The sequence below is a fragment of the Vitis vinifera genome, chromosome 5 (assembly GCF_030704535.1).
Source record: "Vitis vinifera cultivar Pinot Noir 40024 chromosome 5, ASM3070453v1".
NCBI classification, from domain to species: domain Eukaryota; kingdom Viridiplantae; phylum Streptophyta; class Magnoliopsida; order Vitales; family Vitaceae; genus Vitis; species Vitis vinifera.
Window position 1 is genome coordinate 24983704 of NC_081809.1, and position 22681 is coordinate 25006384.

Sequence of the window (22681 nt, forward strand, 5' to 3'; positions counted from 1 at the left end):
ATTATTAAATTTAAACTTATTTTTTATTTTTCTTTTCTTTCTATTTTCTTTTTCTTGTATTTTCCTTCAAATCTGACCTGAAGTAAAGATAACTTAAAACTTTAATTTAATTAGAAAGAAAGAAAAAAAATGATCAAAATAAGATTTATGAGAGGATTAAGTGCATCACATTCTTTTCCATTTGGTATCATTTTTTTTTTAACTTTTTATAATCCAAACAAAATTTTAAAATACTTTTTTATTTAAAACCACAGTTTAGATAAAATATGCATATTTTAAGTGCATTAAAAATTCTCTTATGATGTATGAAAACATGATTTTCTTTTTCCAAATTCATGTTTCAATTTTTGAAACATGATTGTAGTCAAATTTTTTACATCCACCAAGCCAACATTGTAATAGTGTGATTCAGAGTTTGATTACAGAAGGAACTTTGAGTCGAATGAAAGGGGAATTTTCAATGCCGGATTCTCATGATCCAAACACCACCTGAATTCATGGCATTGGGTACTGAGCACTCATAGAATGAAACATAACGACTTAAAAGAATCATGAGATGAAAAGGATTCTCCTCCATGGCTTTTAAATTAACCCTTTCCAGTTGATGATTTCCAGAAAATAGGCACTTTATACAGAACAGGCAGTTTCTACCATCACATTGAAACCCCAGTAGAAAGTGATTATATCAAAACTTGAAAACTTACATGGGAAAATTGTTCCAACCAAACAAAGCCTTATTCTCCTTTGTCCTCCTCCTCCGTCTTGATGCACTAAAGTTTCAACAGAGGACATCTCCATAACCATTTTATGGGCTCACCCTAAAGAAGACCAAGCAAACATTCACAAGATTTCCAAGCTCACTGACGTTAGTCTGAACCGTAGAGCTAACTTTGGCCCTAGTTGAGGATATTTGATTAACGGATGAAAAGGCATTTACATTTGTGTAAGATCAGCCCTAGTTTTGTTCTATACTAACATTACCTGTTTCCAAAGCTTGATACAGGGATTGAATTTGAAGCATGGGACCTCCGGGTGAGTTGTTACTGGCTTTTTGCCATAGTAAACCCTTCGTCATCAGGCAATGCGTCACGGTTACAAAGAAATGACACCAAAGGTGCCGGTAGATTTCTCATCAACAATCTCTTCGATTTTTTTATGCTGTCAAAGAGAACCTCTGCTAACCCATCCATTTCCTCCTCATATTGCTCGTAAACAAAGAATGAAGTGAATGCCAAGACCAATGCTGCATTTTCATTTCCAACAGATCACAAAGTTAATAATAAACCTCAAACGACTCTGAAAATGGTTAAAGGTTCGCTTTTTCTTACCCACGCCAACTACCAATGTCAGGCATTGTGACAAGATCAACTTGAGGAAATAGAGAGGAATAGCTACCTGGATCAGTTAAGAAAACGTAAGAAATATGATGCAGAAATTCCGAGATTGATCCACTTTCTTGCAAATTAAACCATGTAGCATAAAAAGGAGAGTTGAGTATAAGAAGTCACTGTCATAATTTTGTGCACAAGATTATTACAAAATTATTTATATCCTCCGCAAATTTTACAAGTTCATTAAATTAAACTATCAATAAATATGCATATGCCAAACTATAAGAAAATAAATTCAACATAATGATCTGATTAGAATGTCAAAGTCTCAGTTATCCCAACTAAAGAAAAAAAAAATCATTGAGAAAAGTTATCCCCACAGATGCAGTTTGCTTGGGTTTTTAGTGGGTTTGCAATTCTTTTTCCCTCGTTTTTTCCTTTTTCGGGTTTCTAGCACCAATATGGGAAAAAGACTGGTAAAAATGTAGCTTTGGGGCAAAGGTCACTCTCTAGATCCAGAAGAAAATGTTCTTGAGTGAAATTTACTAGGGAGCTGGGACAGGGAATCTGACAATTTTGAAGGAATCCAGCATTTAAGCATCAGGAGAACAAGCTATACCTTGAAAAAAGTGTTCCAATCCCCTCCTCCAGCCAACAATCTAATCATATGAATCCAGTTGTTCCACAAATTTGCCATGTTCGTAATCAAATCATTCACTACCGTGTCCGAGATTTCAAAACAAGACAGAGATATCCTCTGAATGGAGAAACCAAATCTGTTGCAAAGGCATTGCAGTCAATAAACTTGGAGTAATTTTAAGAATGGATCTCAACTATTAAATAGTGAAGTAATTTCAAATAGAGATATGAATTTCAACAAGAGCAGGGAGTGCCACTAGAATATTTTAGTTACTTGGAGCAAACAAATAGCTGTTAATACTTACTCAAGCAAACTCAAGCAAAAAAAACAGAAGCAAACAAATAAAATCAAATAAAAATCCACTTGGAGCCTTCATGTTAATACTTACATGTTTGTTGGAAGAATACCTTGTCCAGAAAGGATCGCTGTAACCAGCAGCAGAAGCTTGGCTGCAGATGAGATGAAAGTTCTTCCACAAAGGAAAAACCAGTAAAACATCAGAAACAAAGCAAGGAAGCATGTGAATGTTTTCTTCTCATCTCTCCATAGCAGAATATCAGCAACTGCAATAACATAGTTCAAGGTTATTCTTCAGAAAATGAGAATATAATGGAACACATAATGAAGCAAACACTATTCAAATGCTCATTCTTGAGTGCATCGTAAGTTCAAGGAGGTACATGTTTCACAAAAGTTTTCCACAAAGTGGACTACTATTAATGTTCCCTTGGTGCATTTTCATTAATCTAATTGTAATGGTAAGATGCACACAATATTTTGGTTTCGAACTTCAGCAATTTGATCCTGCAAGATGTCAGTAAGAGGAGCCACAAACAAAACCGCTCTATCTACAAATATTTAAGGAGACAGATGGACCTAATTGCAAACATCCTTCTTGTGAAGCCATGTCATGACTACTTAACATGCATCAGATTAACCATAGGCCAGGTCAAATTGGTAGGACTTGAGCCAAGCTAAGCGCTCACCAGTTAGGGATTTCTTGTAGGCTGATCTTGACCATGACTATTAACTTTTACATGCATGTATGCATATTGTGTGTGTGCATTGTTTTTTCTTTCCTTCTCTCCCTAGCCCTCTTAAAGAGAGCCCACATTAAGCAGAATTTAGTTGCAGGCTAAAGTTAGGCCTGTGGAAAAACCAACAGACTCACATGCATGCATAGGCAGAATTAGAATCTCGCCCAACTTTTTCATCAATGCTTCCACCCAACAGAGCTTCCTCATAATATAAACTACTAGAACATAAACTTCTGACTTATAAAATGCATGATTTGTAATATTGCGGAGTCAAATACAAAAGTATCATATAACAAGATATATTTCCAACCTTTCCCACCACCCAGAAGCTTATCCACTTTTGATTGTTCATCAAAGTCTCTAAGTGCCATGACGGATGAGTCTTGAGATAATTGAGAGAATGATTCCGTGGTTAAGGTAACACCTTCCTGTATATTGCACAATCAGCACACACAGAAGCAAAACTTTATCTCAAAATTTTCATATTTCTTAATTATGTTATTACATCATGTCTAGTGTTATTTGAAAAAAAAAAAAAAGGAAAAAGGAACAGGGGCACAGCCCTTTTAATCATCCTCTGATATGCAAGAATCAAATCCAACACTCCTTTATGCCTTCCCAAGAAAATATTTTGGACATGACATTTTTTTTTATAGGCAAATAGAAACATTGATGCTAAATCAATTTGCATTTTAAGGCAAAAAAATAGCAATCAAATTAGTAGAAGTGCACCTGCTTGGTAGGATCCATTAAAAGGTGGCTGACTGTCAATATATGAAAACCAGAGTAGGGATAACTCTCCCTGCATCCTATGTGTACAATTTCTTTACCACCAATATTTATAATAAAAAATAAAGACAAAGATCCTTAAAATTTTCAAAACAATAAAAAAAAAAAAGCAACCATATTTCTTTTAATCAGAAAAAGCAACCATAAATTTGCTGCAATTAGAGTGTTAAAAACATAAATGTTCTTAAATATTGTTAAAAGAAAAGAAGAAAGATAGGAGAGAACCATAAAGGAGAGGCCGATTAACAAAGAAAAATTATATATACGTGAGAAAAGATGTAAAACACCACGAAGAAATAAAAAAGTCTTAAAAACTTACTTCCAGGGAGACAACAGGCGAGTATCCAATATGTTTTTGTGCTGCAGAGCAGTTGAAAGTTCTAGTGCGTGAGGCTATTTGAACAACATACTGAGCAGACACAGGATGGTTACTTCTGAAGTCCAACTTATCACGCATCCACTCAACAAGTGAAAGAACATACAAGACCATCCCAGCAGGAAGTTTGAATAATGGTCTGCAATCAAAGCAGCACCACAGTTTCAGAGACCATTATTAGTCCATGCATCACAAGAAAAAAGAGAATGAAATATAAACCCCACCAAACACTGGTCCTCCTCCTTTCCCCAAGGGAAAAAAATTAAAAAAATAAGAGAATAAAAAGAAGAAAGAATGGCATGGTGTGGCCATTTCTCAAACATATACAAATTTTGCAAACAATTATTGCCCAGAAAGACTCTCTCATACAATTAGCACAATATATAAACACGTATTAAAGCTGCATACACATTGATGAATTTGATAGGTCTCTTACTCGCTTAATTACTACCTGAGACAAATAATCAAATGCTAAAATAAATATTGAGGTAAGAGTATGAGAAATGAGACTTAGTTAAAATGTGGAAAATTCTAATATTACTAAGGCTGCAGACAATCAAAGCAAAACCTTAAAATTCTTTTAGGAAAATAAAATTTGCAGGAATATGATAGAGAACAAAAATTTAGTTATCATCAAAGCAAATCAAAACACCTTGATGGTTTGTAGTAGAGATGGAATAGTGAAGGTAATACTGGTGCTGGTCCTTATTTAAAAATTTCAAATAAAGATTCAATTTGCCTCATGTCATTTTCTACCACTCATTAAACAACGTATTTTCTTCATTATGTTATTCATATTAGATATATACTTATTAGTCCAGTCTGCATGGTTGGCCCATTACTTAATAGTTTAAACTTTTGAATCAAATTGGTCATCTCACATGGTACTAGAGCTTTGGTTAATTAAAGGTCTCGAGTTTGAGTCTCTTCGTCTCCATTCCTTTTCATTTGTTTAAAAATGAACCATTAAGGACCAATTTTATATTGTTGTAATTTTTAGAAAATCACTTTTAGCTGTGAAGAAAGAAAAATCAGCCATAAAGAAAAGTGGTTAAGTATTTGGAAAACTACAGCTTCAAAAGTACTATGAGTTTCAAAGAGGGCATGTAAGTGTTTGACAAATTAGACTATCATATTGCTTTGAATATGTGTATGATAGTCTAATTTGTCAAACATAAGGATGCTAAAAGTTTAAACAATTTCTTTTATTTCACTACAAAAATAAACCTTTAATTAAATGAATCATTGTAATACTTTAAAAAATGAATCCTTAGTATTTTCATTTTCATTTTTAGTTTTTAAAAGGAATACTCCATTTTTCTAGCTTAACTAATTTCAAAACATATTTATAATAATAGTTTTTTTTCTATCATACTTTACAGTGAGTAGTAGTAAATCAGACATCATTCTGGAGTAGAAGAGGATGAGAGAGAAATACATAAAGAACCATAAAAAGAAATTATTTGAAAACATAATAGACAATTTAAAAGGCCTTGATTATTGGAAAATCACTTTTGAAAAGTTAACTTTTTACCTGCTTCTCAAAATGTCATATTCTTTGAGAACCACCTTTTATTCGCTTTAACAAATAGATTAGTTGTAAAAAGAGTATTACAGAAGTGACTTTGAAAGACCTAAAATCAATCCCAAATGAAGCCTAAGACTATGATTCAACAATTGAGACTAGTTTGAGAACAAATCACTGGATAGCCAGAAAGTAGCATGAAGGAACTGTGAGGATAAGCAGGTCCCAGTTTATTTAGATTGTCTTTAGAAACTAAAGAGTACAAGAAATAAAAATAAAATAAAAATAAAAAACCTGAGTAATATATTCTCTGTATAAATAATGCACTAATTTGCTGGGTAGAGATAATGACTTAGCAACAAGAATCAGTTCGATGGAAAATGAAGAAAATAACTAAGCAACCCATGTGACAGTCTTTCATCTGACAAGGCAAGTGAATAGAGATATCATAGATCAGCATAGATCAGGCTGCTTCTTATGTATATGTATAGATAATAAATTAGTTTGGCAAAAGAAAAACATGTCCATTTAACTGAAAATGAGCAAGGTGGGAGATGCCATGTTCCACAATCATGGATGCTGAATTTATAGCAATAAAATAACAGTATAGTACTACAAATTGTTTCACAGAAGAAAAGCAGGATACAGATACCTTTGATACCCCAAACCTTCCAATATAAGTGACACAAATTCCCAGAACTTCACCGGCTCAAGATTAGTGATGAAAAATACCTACAAAACAATCACAAGGAATTCCTCCTTATGAATGGCCCTAGCTCTAATGACAAATAGAAAGCCATGCCCAAGAATGTTTAAAATGCAAGAGTACCTTCCCAGCCACAGAAACCATCCGAGAGACTAGAGCTTCCTCTGCACAGACATGGGCATGGGCAACATTCTCAACATAGGTAAAATCTGACATATTTTCACCACTTCCTATGACAAACTGAAATGAGAAAATGCTTATTACATCATCAACCACCAAAAAATAAAGCTTACATAAAAAGGTTCCATTGCTCAGAGAAAACCAGACACAGCAAAATGCAATACTCAAGGACAAACAGGTAAATTAAATGACAAAAAGGCAGCCACCTGCAGCAAATCCAAAAATGATCATTGAACAGAAACAAATTTGGTGCACATCATGAATTCCTTCACACATTAGTTTTTCATTGATGGACAACTATAATTTATGAACAGGAAGTTGAGCAAATGAAAAGAATTTATGGAGTAGAGGCATGGAATCAGAAAATGACATATTTTAAACATTCTCCTTCATACTTCATCTGAAATTTATTGTGTTTATATTCAATCAAAAATAGAAATGCAAATGGATCTTGAGAAACATTTATCACATATCAAACATTAGAAAACTCTGTATTCTCTCAAAACTAAAATTATCGAATCAACAAGTAAAACTGTATATAAAATGAAGTACACAATTATTACCAAACCTTGGCGTGGCCAGACTTCGCTTTATTCACCAGAAATGGCACAAGCTGTTTATCTCCTGGTCCAAAGACATTGCAGGGACGAAGTGCACAAGTCACCAGGCCATCAATATTATTAGCAATCAAGACCAACCCTTCTGCTTGAGCCTTAATATCAGTCAGCATGTCCTCAAACTGCATCATGGTATACAAAAAACCAGAAAAGCATGCTTAATGAAATAGAAGTCTGAAAGATGCTTGATTAGAGGAACCAATGAGAAAATCCATAAGAAAGTCACATACTTTCCAAGGGCAAGGCAGGGACTCATCTCCATTATATATATCATGTGAACCATCAAAAACTACATCAGCAGAGCTATTGTATATCAGCCGTTTAACCTTGCACTCTTGGCAGGCATTAATGACATTTCTTACACCTGAAACAGAAGTCATACTGTAAGCAACTACTACCACCGCTTAAGGATTTTGACAGCCAAAAAAGAAGTGAAGGAAATAGAAAACCTTGCTCAGCAAGGTTACCTTATTAAAATGACTGGATATTTACCTTGAACAATGATCATGTAGCAAAGATAAAAATCATTTGTATAAGTAATTGTTGGATCCATATAAAATACAACAGAGGCACCTTCGATAGCTGCAAAAGGGTATATCATGAAAGCCGATTAATCAATGAACCTCAATTTTAATACCATACCCATAAAATGGAGAATTTCCAAAAAGAGGTAAAAAAAGAAAACAGAAAAATAGAACATAGACTTTAGCATAGCAAGTTATATACAAATTCTTCATATAATTATAGTTACAGGTAAAAGGAAACCAAGAAAAAGAAGGAAGTCCACATCATAACTAAATGGCTATCAACCATATGCAATTCTGAATGAATTATCATGTTAATCTGTTAGGTCATTGTGACAGCCGGTATATTAAAATTAAATAATTTAGCACAAATAAGAACGAATTCAATTGAGACATTATTCAACAAAACCTATATTTTGTTTCAGGACTACAATCATATAGAACATAAACAAATATAAATACATACATATAGATACGTAAATAAATACATATACGCATAGATAAAGACATAGGCATACATATTTACACGGGTATATAAATATGGGTATATGTATTTATCTATATATCCATAACCATATGCATAGATACATGCACATACATACATACATGTGTGTATATATATATACACACACATACATAAATACATATCTATACATCTATATATCTATAGATATAGATATATACATGCATACAGACACAAATAGATGCATACAGTCATAGATACATATGCACAATATGGGTATTAGGATTGATTAAGAATTTTGCCAAAGAACAAAGCTGACACCAAATATTGATATGAAAATTAGTGATTATAATGTGTGCTATCATGTGGGGACAAAAAAATGGGTCAGAAAAGGACAGAAAGCAGGAGATGAGATTGCTTCATGTGATGATTATGTATAGTCAGCTACAACTAATTTTCCGGCTTCTTCAACAAGTTCAAAGGAATCATTACAGTTTGATTACAATACTATTTCACTGCTCCATCTTCATCTAAGAGTGAGATAAAGAATAAAAACCTCCATAAATCTCCAAATGTAATAAGAGAAATTCTCACAGCTCTTTTTAAATAAAAATGTAAAATTGAGTGGAATGCTTTTGCTTTCTCCTGTCCCGAATAACAAAATTCCATAACTAAAATATTTAATTTTGTTATATTTTTCCCGGGAACCAAACAGAATAAAATTTATCAATCGAATGTTAAAACCAAAATTTAGTGGAGCTTCTTTACTTTCTCTGGTCTTAAGCAATACAAAAGCGTCACAATCAAAACAAGATTTTCCTTCTGTCCATGCCTTTCTTGCATTTTCACAGGAACCAAACAAAAACTAACATCATAAAAACGACAAAAAAAATTGATCACCTTTTCGGACTTGAGCTTTATCGCGGACATCGACTGCGCAACACGAAGCTCGGCCAGACGAGATCGCTTCAGAGAGAACCGAGCGGTCCTCCGAGGGATCAAGTTGGAGAGACTGAGCCGAATCGGCGACTCGGACGATCCATTTGCCGAGTTTCAAGAGACGCAAGACAAGAAACCTTCCGATGAAGCCGCGACCACCGAAAACGACGCAAGTCTTGAGGTTTTCGTCGATCGCCATGACTTCGATTTTCTCGAGAAAGTGGTGGAACGTCAGAGAAAGAAAGTTTAGAGCGAGAAAAGGGGGTTTATTTTTCGTTGGTTGGGTTTTTGTAAGGTGCAGTTGGCGCGGCAAACTAAAGGAAACGATTCGTACTTTACCAAGAAATGAATTCACCCGGAGCCATGACCACCATATGAGCGCTGGACCTCCTCTGCGATTCTCCGTTGATTTCAAATTGATTTACGCTCTGTTTGGATCTACGGAAATTTAAAAATTAATAATAATTACATAAATATAATTAATAAATTTAGGTGACTGGTGAATATAGACTTCCCCTTTTAAAATTTGATATGCCTATGAATACACATTAGTTTTTTTTATTCGAAGCCATTGATACCATACTTTTTTTTTTTTAGTACATAATAAATTTTCATTTGATTGTATTAAAACACATTCATATCTTATTACCTATTTATTAGCACTAAAAAATAGTATTCATTTTTAATATTCCAGTTGGTTTTGAGTTAGGTTTTTTTAACCCGAACTCAATTTGGATTAAACTCGCATTTAGATTCGAACAACTCGAATTTTACTCGAACTTAATTTAATATTTTTATAATATTTACAAAGCATCTTATTCTATATAATAATATTCATTTTCATTTTTTATTTTAAGAAAAACAAAATCAAATTATATTATATCACATATTTTTCATTATTTTTAGAAAATATATAAATTTATGTTTTTTTTTTTTTGCTATTTTAAAATTTTGTCCTATCTGTCATTAAAAATTTCATATAAATACATTAAAACAATGTCATAAATAGATTTTGAATTATGCAACTAACCAATCAAAGTCTAACTCGATCAACCCGAATTTAATTTAAACAACGCAAACATAACCCGAATTAAAAAAATAATAATATTGAATTGAGCTTGAATTGAGTACTTCGGGTAAGTTCAAGTTAGGTTAAGTTTGAATTGATTATTTTTTAATTCGGGTTGAATTAGAGTTAGTCATCAACCTCACCAACCTTGCAGTGCTATTTATATCTAATTCTCAACTTGGTAATTATATTCAAATATTCAATGGTTGAGATTTAACAATACAATTCAAGATTTTGATATTGATATGGTAACCATATACCATAGCAATATTCCCTAAAATAAACCAATCTTACACATTTCTTGCTGCTAACTCAAGCTCCCCACTTAAATTCAATAATTGAAAGGAGCAAGAAAGCTAAGGTCACCTGTGACCTACTGAAGGGCATTTGGTGCCCAAATCAAGAGGAAAGTGACCCATCAGAAGAGGCCAAATGGGGGGGAGGGGGTGGTGGGTGGCCTAATAATGAACATTTGAACCCAAAGATTGGGTGATGTGAGGCTTTATTAAATTGTGTGATAAGCGATTTTAGTTGAGATGGAGACTCATCACCTTGACCCATTCCATCATGTTGAATAAAGTCCAAAACTTTTCTCAAAAGAATTTTCCAATCCTCATAATTAGTTTGTTTTTTTCATACAAGACAAACAATTAAATTGTCTTCTTTAACAATACAAACAAAATTTCAATTATATATAGTTTTTTTTTTTTTCCATATCTTCTATAATAAACCAAACATAAAAAAAAATCATTTATTAAAATCTTTTCTTTTCTTCTTTAATATTCTTCTAATAATATGATATAACATTTTCCTAAACCAAAGTAGAATGGGTAATTATCAACCGGTATTTCAATCAATTTACATATTTCATTAACAAAAGGGTTAAATACATTTTACCCTCTCAACTTTTAACGTGTTTTACACTTTATCCTTTCACATTTTAAATTCTAACATTGCTCATTAAATTTATTAAAATGTAAGACTTTGCCTTCCTAAACTTATTAAAAAGTCAATAAGTAGTTTGTTAAGTAAAAAAACAATGTTAAAATATAAAGAAGAACGGCTTAAATACATATTTCACAACATTTCACAACTACATATGAAAATTACGAATAATAATGCAAACATCTCTCTAAAATAAAAAGTCAAAATCGATAACTACTATATTTTGAAAGCATTCGAAAGTACAAAAAAGATCATTCTCTTTTGTAATTTCCCGGAAGAGTTTGCAATTAAAGGCAAAATTTAGATGAAAATACAAACTATTTCGTCTCATTTTAATTTTCTTATTAGATAAATCCAGAGTCCAACTCAACCAGGATGAACACACACTTTTCATCCATAGCATGGCGCCCAAAAATGTTAAAGATCATCTGTTAGGGTTTTTCCAAATATCACAACCATTTCTTGATATCATTGCATTTGCCATTTTTGCTTTTGGCAATCAACATGTTCAGCTTAGCTTAAAGAAACATCTAAGAAAACTAAAAAAAAATGTTCAAAACAGAGGAAAAAACAAAAAATTGATATCATCAAAATATTGGTGGTCTTTATTTCACATGCGAAAGAGATCACCCCCTCCTATACAAAATCAAGAACAAGGTATGATGATGATGATCTTAAAAGTTGTCCTTTGCTTCACGGATGATCCCCAGCGCTTCTGAGTCATCTGCTGTGGCTGTAATCTTTAACGATTTCCGTATTTCTGGGCTTGAAGTGCGAAGGAATGGGTTGCACATCTTTTCCATCTTCAGTGTAGTTGGGATCTGAGACATCAAGAACATGGCCAGCTTTGGTTAAGGTAAATGCAGCAATAAGCATTCTGTGAAGGTGAAAGAAACATGGGTTGCCTGAGAAAAACCAGAAAAATGCAAAAATGCAGTGTGGAGGGGAAGGATCACAACAGCAAACCAGCTTGCAAGCTTGGCTTTTCTGGAAAAAGCCTGAGATCATCCTAGAGGTTTTGAAACCCAGGGCAGCCCCTTGGAGAAGCTTGTCCACTGCTTGTCCAACTCAATAAGAAGCTACACTACTAGTATGAGCATTGGCCCATTTTTCGGGTTTTGTCTTGGATTTGCATGGACTGGTGTGTTTGAAATGAGAGAGTCCGGCTTAGCAGGGCACCTCAGCCCACTACATCCTTGCCTGTAAAATCCAGTTGGTCCCACTAAAACAACCTACAATCAAGCTGAGCCCTGCCCTCATCCAATTGTTCATAGTTATACCCTAGGGACTGTTGGAACAGTTCCACTTCAGTGATGTATCACCAAAGAGATTGAGCAAATCAAAATACACTAGGGCATGCAGCACATACATCACCTAACGGGTTCGTGTACAACAGTGAGGATTAAGAAACTGAAAATGCTTTGAGAACTGTAAATGCTATGTTTATGAGAAAATTAGTAATGCACATCAAGTGAGAAAGACCATAAAGCCTCCACAATGAGTAAACCCATAACTAATTAACCCAATTAAAAAGGCCATATGGCTTGCATATGCTCATAGTTTAAGAGATTGCTTATCAACCTTTTCCTGATGTCCTAAGAATTTAGTATACTCATTGAGGCGCTCTAGAGGCTTCCACAACAAATGCAGACTCAAGCATTCATCTAAGCAAAAGACTGGAAAATTCAGTTCCCCACATAAGTTTTAGAAATTTGTTACTGAAGGAAGGAAAACAAGAGAAATTTACCGTTGGCAAGCCCTTACTACGGAGATGGGCAACATGGGTGGCATAGGACTGGAGGACCTCATTCTTGGGTTCGATAGATAATGCAAACTTTGAATTGCTCTATCAAAATGGGTTTCACATAGTTAAGCTTCTTCAAAAGTTGTGAGCTTAACAAACCTGAGCAAAAGCTGAAGAAGAAAATGACTTACCAATGTATATTCATGACCACAATAGATATTTGTTTCGTCTGGCAAAGACATAATCTTACTAAGGGAAGAATGCATCTGGAACACAGAGGAGGTCAGTGCTATAATATGTGAATCATGTCAATCACAAAAGAGTTAATGGCAGATTACAAATAACCGATCTTCATGCTCCATATTGTCAATAGAGAGATTTTAGCAATTCACAACCATGGCCCATTTTCTTCATATGAAAATGGGAAGGCTCTTCCATATTTACCTAAGTGACAACCAGTTTTGGATCTCCAATAAATTTGTGAAACTTCCGGGTTTCCTTTGGAACTAAAAGCCACTTTTAGGGAAAGATATATCCATATTGATATACAAAGCTTAGAAACTCCAAAACTTGGAAAATCTCCTCCCCCCCCACACAATCCCTAGGAAATTTTTTTATGAAAATGTTATTTTTCTAATACCTTAAGATTGCAGTTAAAAAATATTCTCATCATTCTCGTTCCAGCAGAAAATTGAGTGGAAAATTTTCAAATCATCATCTTTCACAGAGAACTCCCAGCATATGTCGAGCCTAAATAAACCTCATAGCTGCAGACAGTAATTAAAGAAATATATTTTTTAGGTAAAATAATTGATACTAGAGATATATATATTAGTAAAAGAAATTCATGATATCTAACATGGCATCTAGTCAAATTAACAATTTGAGTACAACCGCATATCCATCCATGCATGTGTGTGGCAGTCCTGCAAGCATGTGCAGCAGTAAAATAATTGATAATAAAGATATATATATATATATATATATATATTAGTAAAAGAAATTCATGATATCTAACATGTGCAGCATGCACATGCTTACATGCATATGTACAATCTAACAGGACAAATGGTTGGCAGCCCTATATGAGCTAAGGCACATGAATCCCCTTTCAATGAAGATTCTTCAAGAGGGTTTTGACCTTTCATGGAGCAGCCTTTTGGATCTTTTGTTTGTCCTTGAAAATGTAATTCCCTTCTACAAATGTTGAATATATTCCAAAAAAGGATACATGGCATGTTTGAGTGTATAATTTAGATGGTTTAAAGCCCTGGACAGAAAAAGAACAAGAAATGTAACTCCAGTCAAAATTTACCTGTTCAGGAGTTCCTTCGAAAAGTTTGCCACATGATAGACTGAACAAAGTGTCCCCTGTAAAAATTGCCCCTGATCCCGGAAAGTAGAAGCTAATGTGGCCTGCTTGCAATTAAAATCAATACACAAAATTAAATTAGGTTAAATTATTAATAAAGAAAAGAAAAAGGGGGAACTATGTGAATCTAGAAGCCAAATATAATGGAATTTGAGGACAAAGTGGTGAATCCATCAACAAGTTTGTGGATCCTGCCAATTGACCAGTCTTTTATTTGATACAGCCTTTTCTCTTGTGACCTTGAATGATTTCCAAATCGAACTTGAATTTTAATATGTTACCATGTTACGTAGGATGAATTTTAGAAGGCTTTTACTTGTTTCTAAGGCTTATAAAACCCTATAAAGAGCCTCAATGTGAAGAAACTGGATTAGTCTCATCTAAAAGATGCACATGGACTAAAAAGAAAATTTGAGAGACCCTCCAAGAAGAAGCCAACATAAGAGGTTCATCAGACTTACAACTACAAGGCTATAGTCACTTGATGATTGACTCTGTTGAAAAAAGAAGGAAAGATCCATGGATTTATTCCAGAATGATAAAAAAAAAAGGCCCTTGACATTTCAAATTACCAACTCAATGCAATGTTTTGGATTTCCTAGGATGGTCAATCAGGAGTCCAGTGAACTAGCCAAAGTGGCTGTTACTTCTCTTGAGGATTTTGTTGCAGACTTTGTGCCACCTTAGTCCTATACTCCTTTGATACTGTTGTATTGATTTGACTTTTGTAATTTTTTTTTCTTTTGTTTGCATTTGTTCATTTTAGGAGAAATTCTCTCTAACCTGATAGTATAAAGATTCTCAACAAACAATATAAAAGTTCTACTACTTTGCAAGACCTATATATCTAAGCATAGAGTCAGGGACCATATTGCACAACTACCAATAATTCAACAAGGTTTGAAACACCTCTTTGTTTAATAATCACAGGACAAGAACTATAGTAAAAATAAATAAATAACAACGGCAAATTAAAACCTCATTTTCTCAGTCCTATATTTCAGATTTAATTATATGCTTTAGTCATATGGTTTCCAATGATTCCAAATCAACACAGCATGACATCACATGTTTAAGTCATTTAAAGAAAAACATACTCAAGATCACAGTGAAAAATACGAGATTAGAGAATATAATTATGTGCTGAGCATGTTAAACCAAACCATCATTCTGAACATCAACTGAATTGCAACAATGCCCATTTAGAAGAAAGTGAAAATCTGAGTAACTATTTTTTTTTTTTTTTGATAAGTAAAAGATATGCATTAAAAAAAGGCAAAACGCCGCACAACATACAGGAAGTATACAAAACAGCATAGGCCTCAAAAAACAGAACAAAGGATCACCTCCATTAAGTGGAGGCTATCCACTCTAAAAAGCCTATAAGGGAGAACGCCTCCTCACCTACATATAATTTGGCCCAACTCCACAAGTTACAAACAAAAGAATTCTTTAACTTTTGGACATTCAAACCCCCCCCCCCCCCCCCCCCCCCTAAAAGCTAATCTATTCCTCTCCTTCCATACCGTCCAAAAAATGCACAACGGAATGGCATCCCATATCTTTTTCCTTCTCTTTCCCACAAACGAACCCCTCCAACTAGCTAAGACCTCCTTTACAGTTCCCGGAAAAACCCATTTTACATCAACTAAACCAAAGACAATATCCCATAAAGCTCTAACCACTGTACAATATATAAGGATATGATTTACACTCTCTTCTTCACATTCACACAAGAAACACCGATTTGGAAGTTGAAATCCTCTTCTTTGAAGACTATCCAAAGTTAGCACCTTCCCCCATGACGCCTCCCACGCAAAAAAAGCAACTTTAGTTGGCACTCTTGCCACCCAAATGCTTTTATGGGGAAATCCCATAACCTCAGAATTCGTCAACAAACTGTAAGCTTCCTTAACCCTAAACTGACCACTTCTTCCTTTTCTCCATAAAACTGAATCATCCTCCAAAGAAGGTTTAAAACCCCTCAAAATGTGAAGGAACTCCCCAACCAGCTCAATCTCCCAATCATTGAAGTCCCTCAAGAAGTGTAGGTTCCAGTTTCCTTGACCCGAATTTTGATCCCACATTTCCTTAACCGTCAAACTCTGATGCGCAGCCATACCAAAGAGATGAGGGAAACATTGAGCCAATGGAGATTCTGAGCACCACACATCTGTCCAAAAACAAATCAAGTTGCCCTTTCCTACACGGAATGTTATGTTATCCCAACACCAATCTGATTCTTTCCAAATCTCCTTCCAAACCCCTACACCAACCGCCCCATTTCCCTTTTTGGGCCTCCAATCAAGACCCTCCTGCCCATACTTCACCTTAATCACTTGTCTCCACAAAATATTTTTTTCACATGCATACCTCCATATCCACTTGCCAAGTAAAGCTTTGCTCAACAAAGCTAGCTTTCTAAGGCCTAGCCCACCTTTCTCTTTGTCTGTACAAACCACCTCCCATTTAACCAAATGCACTTTTCTCTCCATGTTTCCCCCTCCCCACAGAAAATCTGAGTAACTATAGAAGCCAGTTTAGAAAGAAATGTACTGTTTTCATCAGTTGATTTTGAAATGATCACATGTTTCAAAAGTACGAAATCCAGATATTTTCTAATATGATTAGTGATGAAATATGACCTCGGGTATGACCAGGAGTTTCAATTACAACCACCTCATGGCCTGCAAACATCCACTTGTCTCCATCTTTCAAAACTATATCAATTCCAGGAATTCGATCCTTGTCTATTCCAGAACCAATTACCTACAAGAAACCCACAAAAAGGGTAAAACTTCACAAAAAAGCATAAGTTTACAATTTCAAAAAAAATCATAAGCATGGGCAAAATGAACTGCTTCACAAACAATAGCAATTTTTAACAAAGGATGACCAAACTCCCTTTGTATTCAAACAAATGTATCCATTCTTTTTTATAGGCTATTAAAAATTTAGGTCAAGATGGTGTAGGCTAATTTGGGGTGTCCTCATGAGGTAGGTTCATCAAGTCATCTTGGGGCACCAAGTGGATTTCATGTTAGTCATAGCATGGTACCAAATCTAAAAATATGAAGACAATGGCAGGATTAAAATTGGTCCATTTGTTCTTTGGAATTAAACTATGCAGTTGAAACCTGCTTTCCAACCTTTGTTGTAACCTTAGAAAAAGTAGCACTTTCACAATTTTCCCCTGTTCTTCATTGCTCATTCAGTAAACCGCAATGGTTCTATTCCATCAAGAAGGCAACAGGATAATATGATATTTTTTGGAAGAACTTAAGAAGAATGTCATTCCCAAAGGAAATAGTTTCCTTTGGATGGACTGAAAGAAGACAACCTCCTTCCATATCTGCATCTCACATGGTTTGCAAACATCAACTTTTGGAAGGGGGATCCCTGTTGGATGACTAATGTTGGGAAAGCGTAAAAGGCAGGAGAGAGAAACCACTTTTATGGGTCAATGTTCCCTTGTCACTTGAGCATTTTCCCTAAAGGTGAATAAAAAGAGGGGGAAAAAGCAAAAGGAAAAAAGAAAAGGCTTATCAACTTTACCAGAAGATGATAATCATACCTTTGCACCGTACCTTGCTTTTAACTCAGCATTCCCACCAGTGTGATCATGATGGTGATGAGTGTTCAGGATATAGGTTAGGTTTCGGTTTTTCCTACTCAGGGCATCTATAACAGGTACGGCTTCAGAAGGATCAACAACTCCAACTGTGCCTGTATCGACGTCATGTAAAAGATATGCATAGTTGTCCTTCAGACATGGTACCTGAAGACGGAAAAAGTTGACAAAGATTTATGTGTGAAAGGAAGCACAAAAAGAACTGTTACCAAGCGAGTCAATTAAGTTACCAAGTGAGTCAATTAAGTTACAAGCTTGGATGCAGTACTTGTTAGTATATGCAGAACCATACAAATTCAAGTGCACTATTCCAGACAGCACTCATCTAATGAGACACCTGTGTGTGCAAGTGATGTTGATTGTAGAAGAAGGAAGAGAAATATCCAGTTTAAGACTTCGAAAGGCCAGGAGAAAGTGCCTTGCACTGCAACACACCAGATTTTGATTTTACAAAAGGACCAGATTTAAGACACATCACTCACATGAGGAAAGAAGGGAAATTGCCTACATACTGTCCTTTACCATCGTCTCACCTTTCAAGGGTTCTTCACAAGTTGGAGGTCTTTCTTTAAGATTCCACTGTGGGTAGTACCCACGTGAACCATATCCCATCATAGAGTGACAATAGAAAACAGCATGGAAGTCAACAGCTCCATAGCTTTGGTTAAGCAATTTTATAGGAACCAAGCCGTAGAGGGTGTATTCAACTAAAATGAATTGCACATCAACACAGCTCCTTGGTTCTTACATAAATTGATCCATCCAAAAAGTCTATATTGACAGCTGGGCCTGGATCTTCTATCCCTAATTCGAAAGCAAACTGACCTTTACTGTTTCTTTAATTCAAAAGTAACCTTGTCACTATCTGTACAGATCATTCTGTAGAATCAACATCTTTCCCTTTGCTTTTAGTCTCTTTCAACTATCAAAGCTTGTTTTCAGAAGGCTTTCAAATTAAAATTACCAAAAACATATCATTCTCTTTGTATGCCTTGTCAGTTCTTCCTTAGCACATTGCTGAGAATGAGAGTAAGAAAGCGGGCCTGGGGAATGACAGACAAATCCCAGTTATCCTTTTTATGTAAGCTAAGGATCTTTGAACTATCCTTTATACAGGATAATACATTAAGTAAGGGCAATCAGATTCACATGGAAAAACAAGTCACTTTTTCAGGCAATGAAGCATTTTGAAGATTGGAAAAGCAGTATAAGGAATGTCGAGGGAACAACAATGCATAGACATAGAAATATGGTGTACACCAAAAAACCTAACCTTGTGGAGTACGAGATTGAAGAGTAGCAACCAAAGCATCAACTGCGTAAATAAAAATTATCTACCCACATACACGTGTGTGTGTGTGTGTGTGTGTGTGTGTGTATGGAGAGAGAGAGAGAGAGAGATGCTCACCAATTCAATTTGCAATGTGGAAGACGTATTGGAAACACTGCAAAATTGTGCAACTTTGAGTGTGCGACCAGCTGTGCGCAAAGTTTTGAATGGTGTTGATAAAAGGCGCATGAGTCCATACAAAAGACTTTTTCTAAGGCACAGTTGCCTCATGCCTGGCCATACACCAAGCCCATTACCCCCCTGAAATATAAAATAAAGGTTTTTGAATATTTCAATATGAAGTGAATATGTTGCCCATCAAAAAATAAACAAAAAATAAAAAATGAAGCAAATACCTTCAAAACAAAGGGTTTGGATGAAAACAATAGGCTTTAGGCATCCAAAGAAAGATTTGACATTTAAGACTAGTATGGAAAAAATAGAAAGCACTAACATTAAGTTCCTATTCACCAGAAGAAGAATCAAAACCAAAAAGAAAAAAGAAAAGAAAAAGGGAAGATATGCAGATGAGCTTCACTATATAACCATTTTAATACCAGAATCATGCATGTTGAAATGATAAACCATGCCCTCTTAGGTTTTTGTTTCATCAAGAAAAGATGTAAGGATGTGATTAACTTTTTTTCCTCTCGAGATAGCCAAATCAAATAAATTGGACCAAAAGGAGCAGACCCCAAGTACAAGTTTATTTGAGGTGCACAATAAAAGACAAGTATTAAAAAGTTAAAGAGTACTCAAAAAGTTCAAAAACAGTCATCCCTTTGAGAGTCTCTGAGCCCCCTAACCCACAAAAATAAGGACATGTGAAACACTTTTTTTAAGTTAATCAACAGAGAGCTTTATTATATCAAGAGCTCACTTATTCCCTCCTTTCAAATGCACCACAGAATGCAACGAGAAGTCACTTTCCACAATCAAAGGATAACCCCTTCAAGTCCTCCTCACTCCCAATGAACCCAAGAGACTCCAAAATGCAAGAAAATAAGAGAAAAGTTTCCAAGCCATATAAAAAATGGATTTTTACTAAACTATACAAATCACATCAATTTGGAACCCACTTTCACTTTAAATCGGGGTTTAGAATGCATAATTACAAATACGCCAATGTAAATTCTACTAGTTATACATTAAAACCATGATGCCGATTTAAAACCAAGTTTTGAAAAATATATATATTTTTTTTAAAAAAAGTGAACATCCAAATCCATACTTCATCCTCAAAATATGCCAAAGAGAATTTTTTTTTTTTTTTTTCTGAGGTAAATATGAAATTATATCAAAAAGTGCCTTAGGGGCATGCAACCTAACATATCAATGAAAGCTGCCAAGGATAATCTCCCATTCCCAAAGAGTCCAAACTTATACTGTGCAATTGTAACAATTTGAAACCAACCCCTCCCATCTTCCAACACCTTGCCACACTTCCATCATAACCCTGAGTTGCATGATTAGACCAAGTCATCATACCTCCCTTCCCCATCCTGAATCATACCCACATACCAAATCTGTCCCCTAAACACAAGTCTCACACTCCACAGCCAAACACAGACCACACAAGCAATCATAACAATTAGAAATTCATCTTGCAACACTTTGCCACATTTCCATCAAAACCCTGAATTGCATAGTCATACTCTAGTCACCATACCTCCCTTTCTCATTCAGAATCACAAAGCAAACACAGCCTGCATCAGAAATTAGGCCCAGAAATTAAAGAAAATAATAATAATAATAAAAAGGGAACCCAGATCACCAATCCCACCCACAAAAACAACCAAATTATTTTAAAAAAAAAATAAAAAATCTCAGGGAGCAACTTAAAATTGTCATATTGACATGTCACCAGAAGAACACTAAATAATATCAAAATTTTAAAAACAAAAACCAAAGCAAAGCAAAGCAAAAGGAAACCCAGATCACCAATTCCACCCACAAAGACAACCAAATTTAAAAAGGAAAAAAAAAATCCCTATACCCACACAAAATTGCCACATTCACATCTCATCAAAAGAACGCAGAAAATCTCTAAAAAAAAAACAGAGAAGTAGTCCCAGATCATCATTTTCACCCACTAAGGCAACCAAATTAAAAAATAAAAACAAAGTCCCAGATACCAACTCAAAATTGCCACATTCATAGAGCACTTAAATAAGATCAGAAATTAAAAACAAAACAAAACAAAAACGGAAACCCAGATCATCAATTCCACCCACAGATAAACCAAATATTAAAAAAATAAAAAAAAATCTCAAATACAAACTCAAAATAAACAATTCACCCTCCAAAACAACACTTACTCAACATCTCCCCCCTCCCCCACCCAACCCAAGAGAAAAATCAGATCTTCCAATTTTTTTCTTTAAAAAAAAAATTAAAATGGAACAAAAAATCCCAGATATCAACTCAAAATGACCAAAAAAAGAAAAGGCAGTTGGATCAAGAATCAGATCAAAGTAACAAGATAGAGAGAATATTGGAAGGGAAAGGACACAAACCCTAGAGGAGCAAGAGAAGGAGGCCATGGCTGAGGGTGCTTTGGAGATGACTTGCATGCTTTTTGATTTCACATTTAGAAGAGGAGAGAGAGAGTATGATAAATTGATAAACAAGGATTAATGGGCACACATATTTGAGGGGTTTTTTTTTCCCTTTTTTTTTTTATTTTTTTTTTCCTTTTATTTATTTATTATTATTTCTGTGCCGTGTCTACCATTTTTCTTTCCAGTTTCCTTCCACCACCACGCGTTTTATTTAATTTCCGTGTGTGCTGCTGGGGGGCTTGGGAAAATGGTGGGGCGACAGGCGGGTGAAGGAGCGGGTGATCTGGGTGAGCGCCACGTGCAGGAGGAGTGGCCTTCACGAGGATCTCCACTTCGAGCAAAATGAAATGATTGACACTCCTCGAGACCGCACTAGGGCAGGTGGCCTCCTGTGGGCCCAACCTTGGAGGGCGCGTTTGGCCACCGTACCACTTCTGATCGGTGGTTGGGTAAAAAGACCGTTTGGAAAATGTTTTTTAATTACACTTTTCTCTCCTTAAACCTACAAACATTTTTTTATCTGCCAATTTTGTATAGTGTTATATAAAAATTAAATAACAGTTTTCAAAAACTATTATCAAAAATCATTTTTTAAAATTATTTTCGAAAATAGTTATGAACGAGTCTTAATGTTTTTTTAAAAATATTTTTTTGAATTAAAAGTATTTCCTAAAATCACTATACAGACATTTAACAAACAAACTAAGAAAATTATTTTCCATATTTAAGTTTTCAAATATAATTTTTATTTCTAAAAGTAAGTTACAAAAACAGTTCTAAAAAAATTCCAAATGTTTACTTTCATACTCAATATAATAATTAATAAGATTGACAACTTATTAATTAATACTAATTAATAAAATCTTAACAAAAAAAACCCTTGATAAGAACTAGTTTTTATT

At 34.7% G+C, this 22681-nt stretch overlaps 2 protein-coding genes across 4 annotated transcripts; both read right to left on the bottom strand.

The window, feature by feature from the left end:
- Positions 1 to 552: 552 nt before the first annotated feature.
- Positions 553 to 9551, bottom strand: LOC100245662 (3beta-hydroxysteroid-dehydrogenase/decarboxylase). 2 transcript variants are annotated; one of them, XR_002030159.2, is made up of 13 exons: positions 9089 to 9551; positions 7694 to 7783; positions 7432 to 7565; positions 7153 to 7323; positions 6528 to 6644; positions 6351 to 6430; positions 4117 to 4312; positions 3319 to 3436; positions 2360 to 2534; positions 1951 to 2107; positions 1329 to 1395; positions 982 to 1243; positions 553 to 818 (listed from the first exon to the last, which is right to left on the bottom strand). XR_002030159.2 is itself a non-coding variant. In XM_002269597.5 (12 exons), the coding sequence occupies exons 1-12, from the start codon at positions 9324 to 9326 to the stop codon at positions 1041 to 1043; spliced, it is 1746 nt and encodes a 581-aa protein (XP_002269633.2). In that variant the 5' UTR covers positions 9327 to 9551; the 3' UTR covers positions 553 to 1040. The 2 variants fall into 2 exon arrangements, 1 of the variants encoding a protein (XP_002269633.2); XM_002269597.5 differs by having other exon boundaries at positions 553 to 1243.
- Positions 9552 to 11578: 2027 nt separating this feature from the next.
- Positions 11579 to 21959, bottom strand: LOC100250956 (probable hydroxyacylglutathione hydrolase 2, chloroplastic). 2 transcript variants are annotated; one of them, XM_002271759.4, is made up of 8 exons: positions 21735 to 21959; positions 19297 to 19479; positions 17832 to 18035; positions 16903 to 17026; positions 14201 to 14301; positions 13077 to 13151; positions 12889 to 12987; positions 11579 to 11962 (listed from the first exon to the last, which is right to left on the bottom strand). In XM_002271759.4, the coding sequence occupies exons 1-8, from the start codon at positions 21789 to 21791 to the stop codon at positions 11816 to 11818; spliced, it is 990 nt and encodes a 329-aa protein (XP_002271795.1). In that variant the 5' UTR covers positions 21792 to 21959; the 3' UTR covers positions 11579 to 11815. The 2 variants fall into 2 exon arrangements, with proteins under 2 accessions (XP_002271795.1, XP_059593155.1); XM_059737172.1 differs by lacking the exon at positions 21735 to 21959 and adding an exon at positions 20888 to 20924.
- Between the last annotated feature and the right edge of the window lie 722 nt (positions 21960 to 22681).

Coding starts and splice junctions, on each gene's coding strand:
- LOC100245662 (XM_002269597.5), bottom strand. CDS start 9,326: ATGGCGATCGACGAAAACCTCAAGACTTGCGTCGTTTTCGGTGGTCGC. Junction 7,566..7,693: donor CTACATGATCATTGTTCAAG/GTAAATATCCAG, acceptor CTTCTGTTTCAG/GTGTAAGAAATGTCATTAAT. Junction 7,324..7,431: donor CCCTGCCTTGCCCTTGGAAA/GTATGTGACTTT, acceptor ACCATGATGCAG/TTTGAGGACATGCTGACTGA.
- LOC100250956 (XM_002271759.4), bottom strand. CDS start 21,791: ATGCAAGTCATCTCCAAAGCACCCTCAGCCATGGCCTCCTTCTCTTGC. Junction 19,480..21,734: donor CCTTCTCTTGCTCCTCTAGG/GTTTGTGTCCTT, acceptor TTTATATTTCAG/GGGGGTAATGGGCTTGGTGT. Junction 11,963..12,888: donor GTAGTAAGGGCTTGCCAACG/GTAAATTTCTCT, acceptor TTGATGTCTCAG/ATCCCAACTACACTGAAGAT.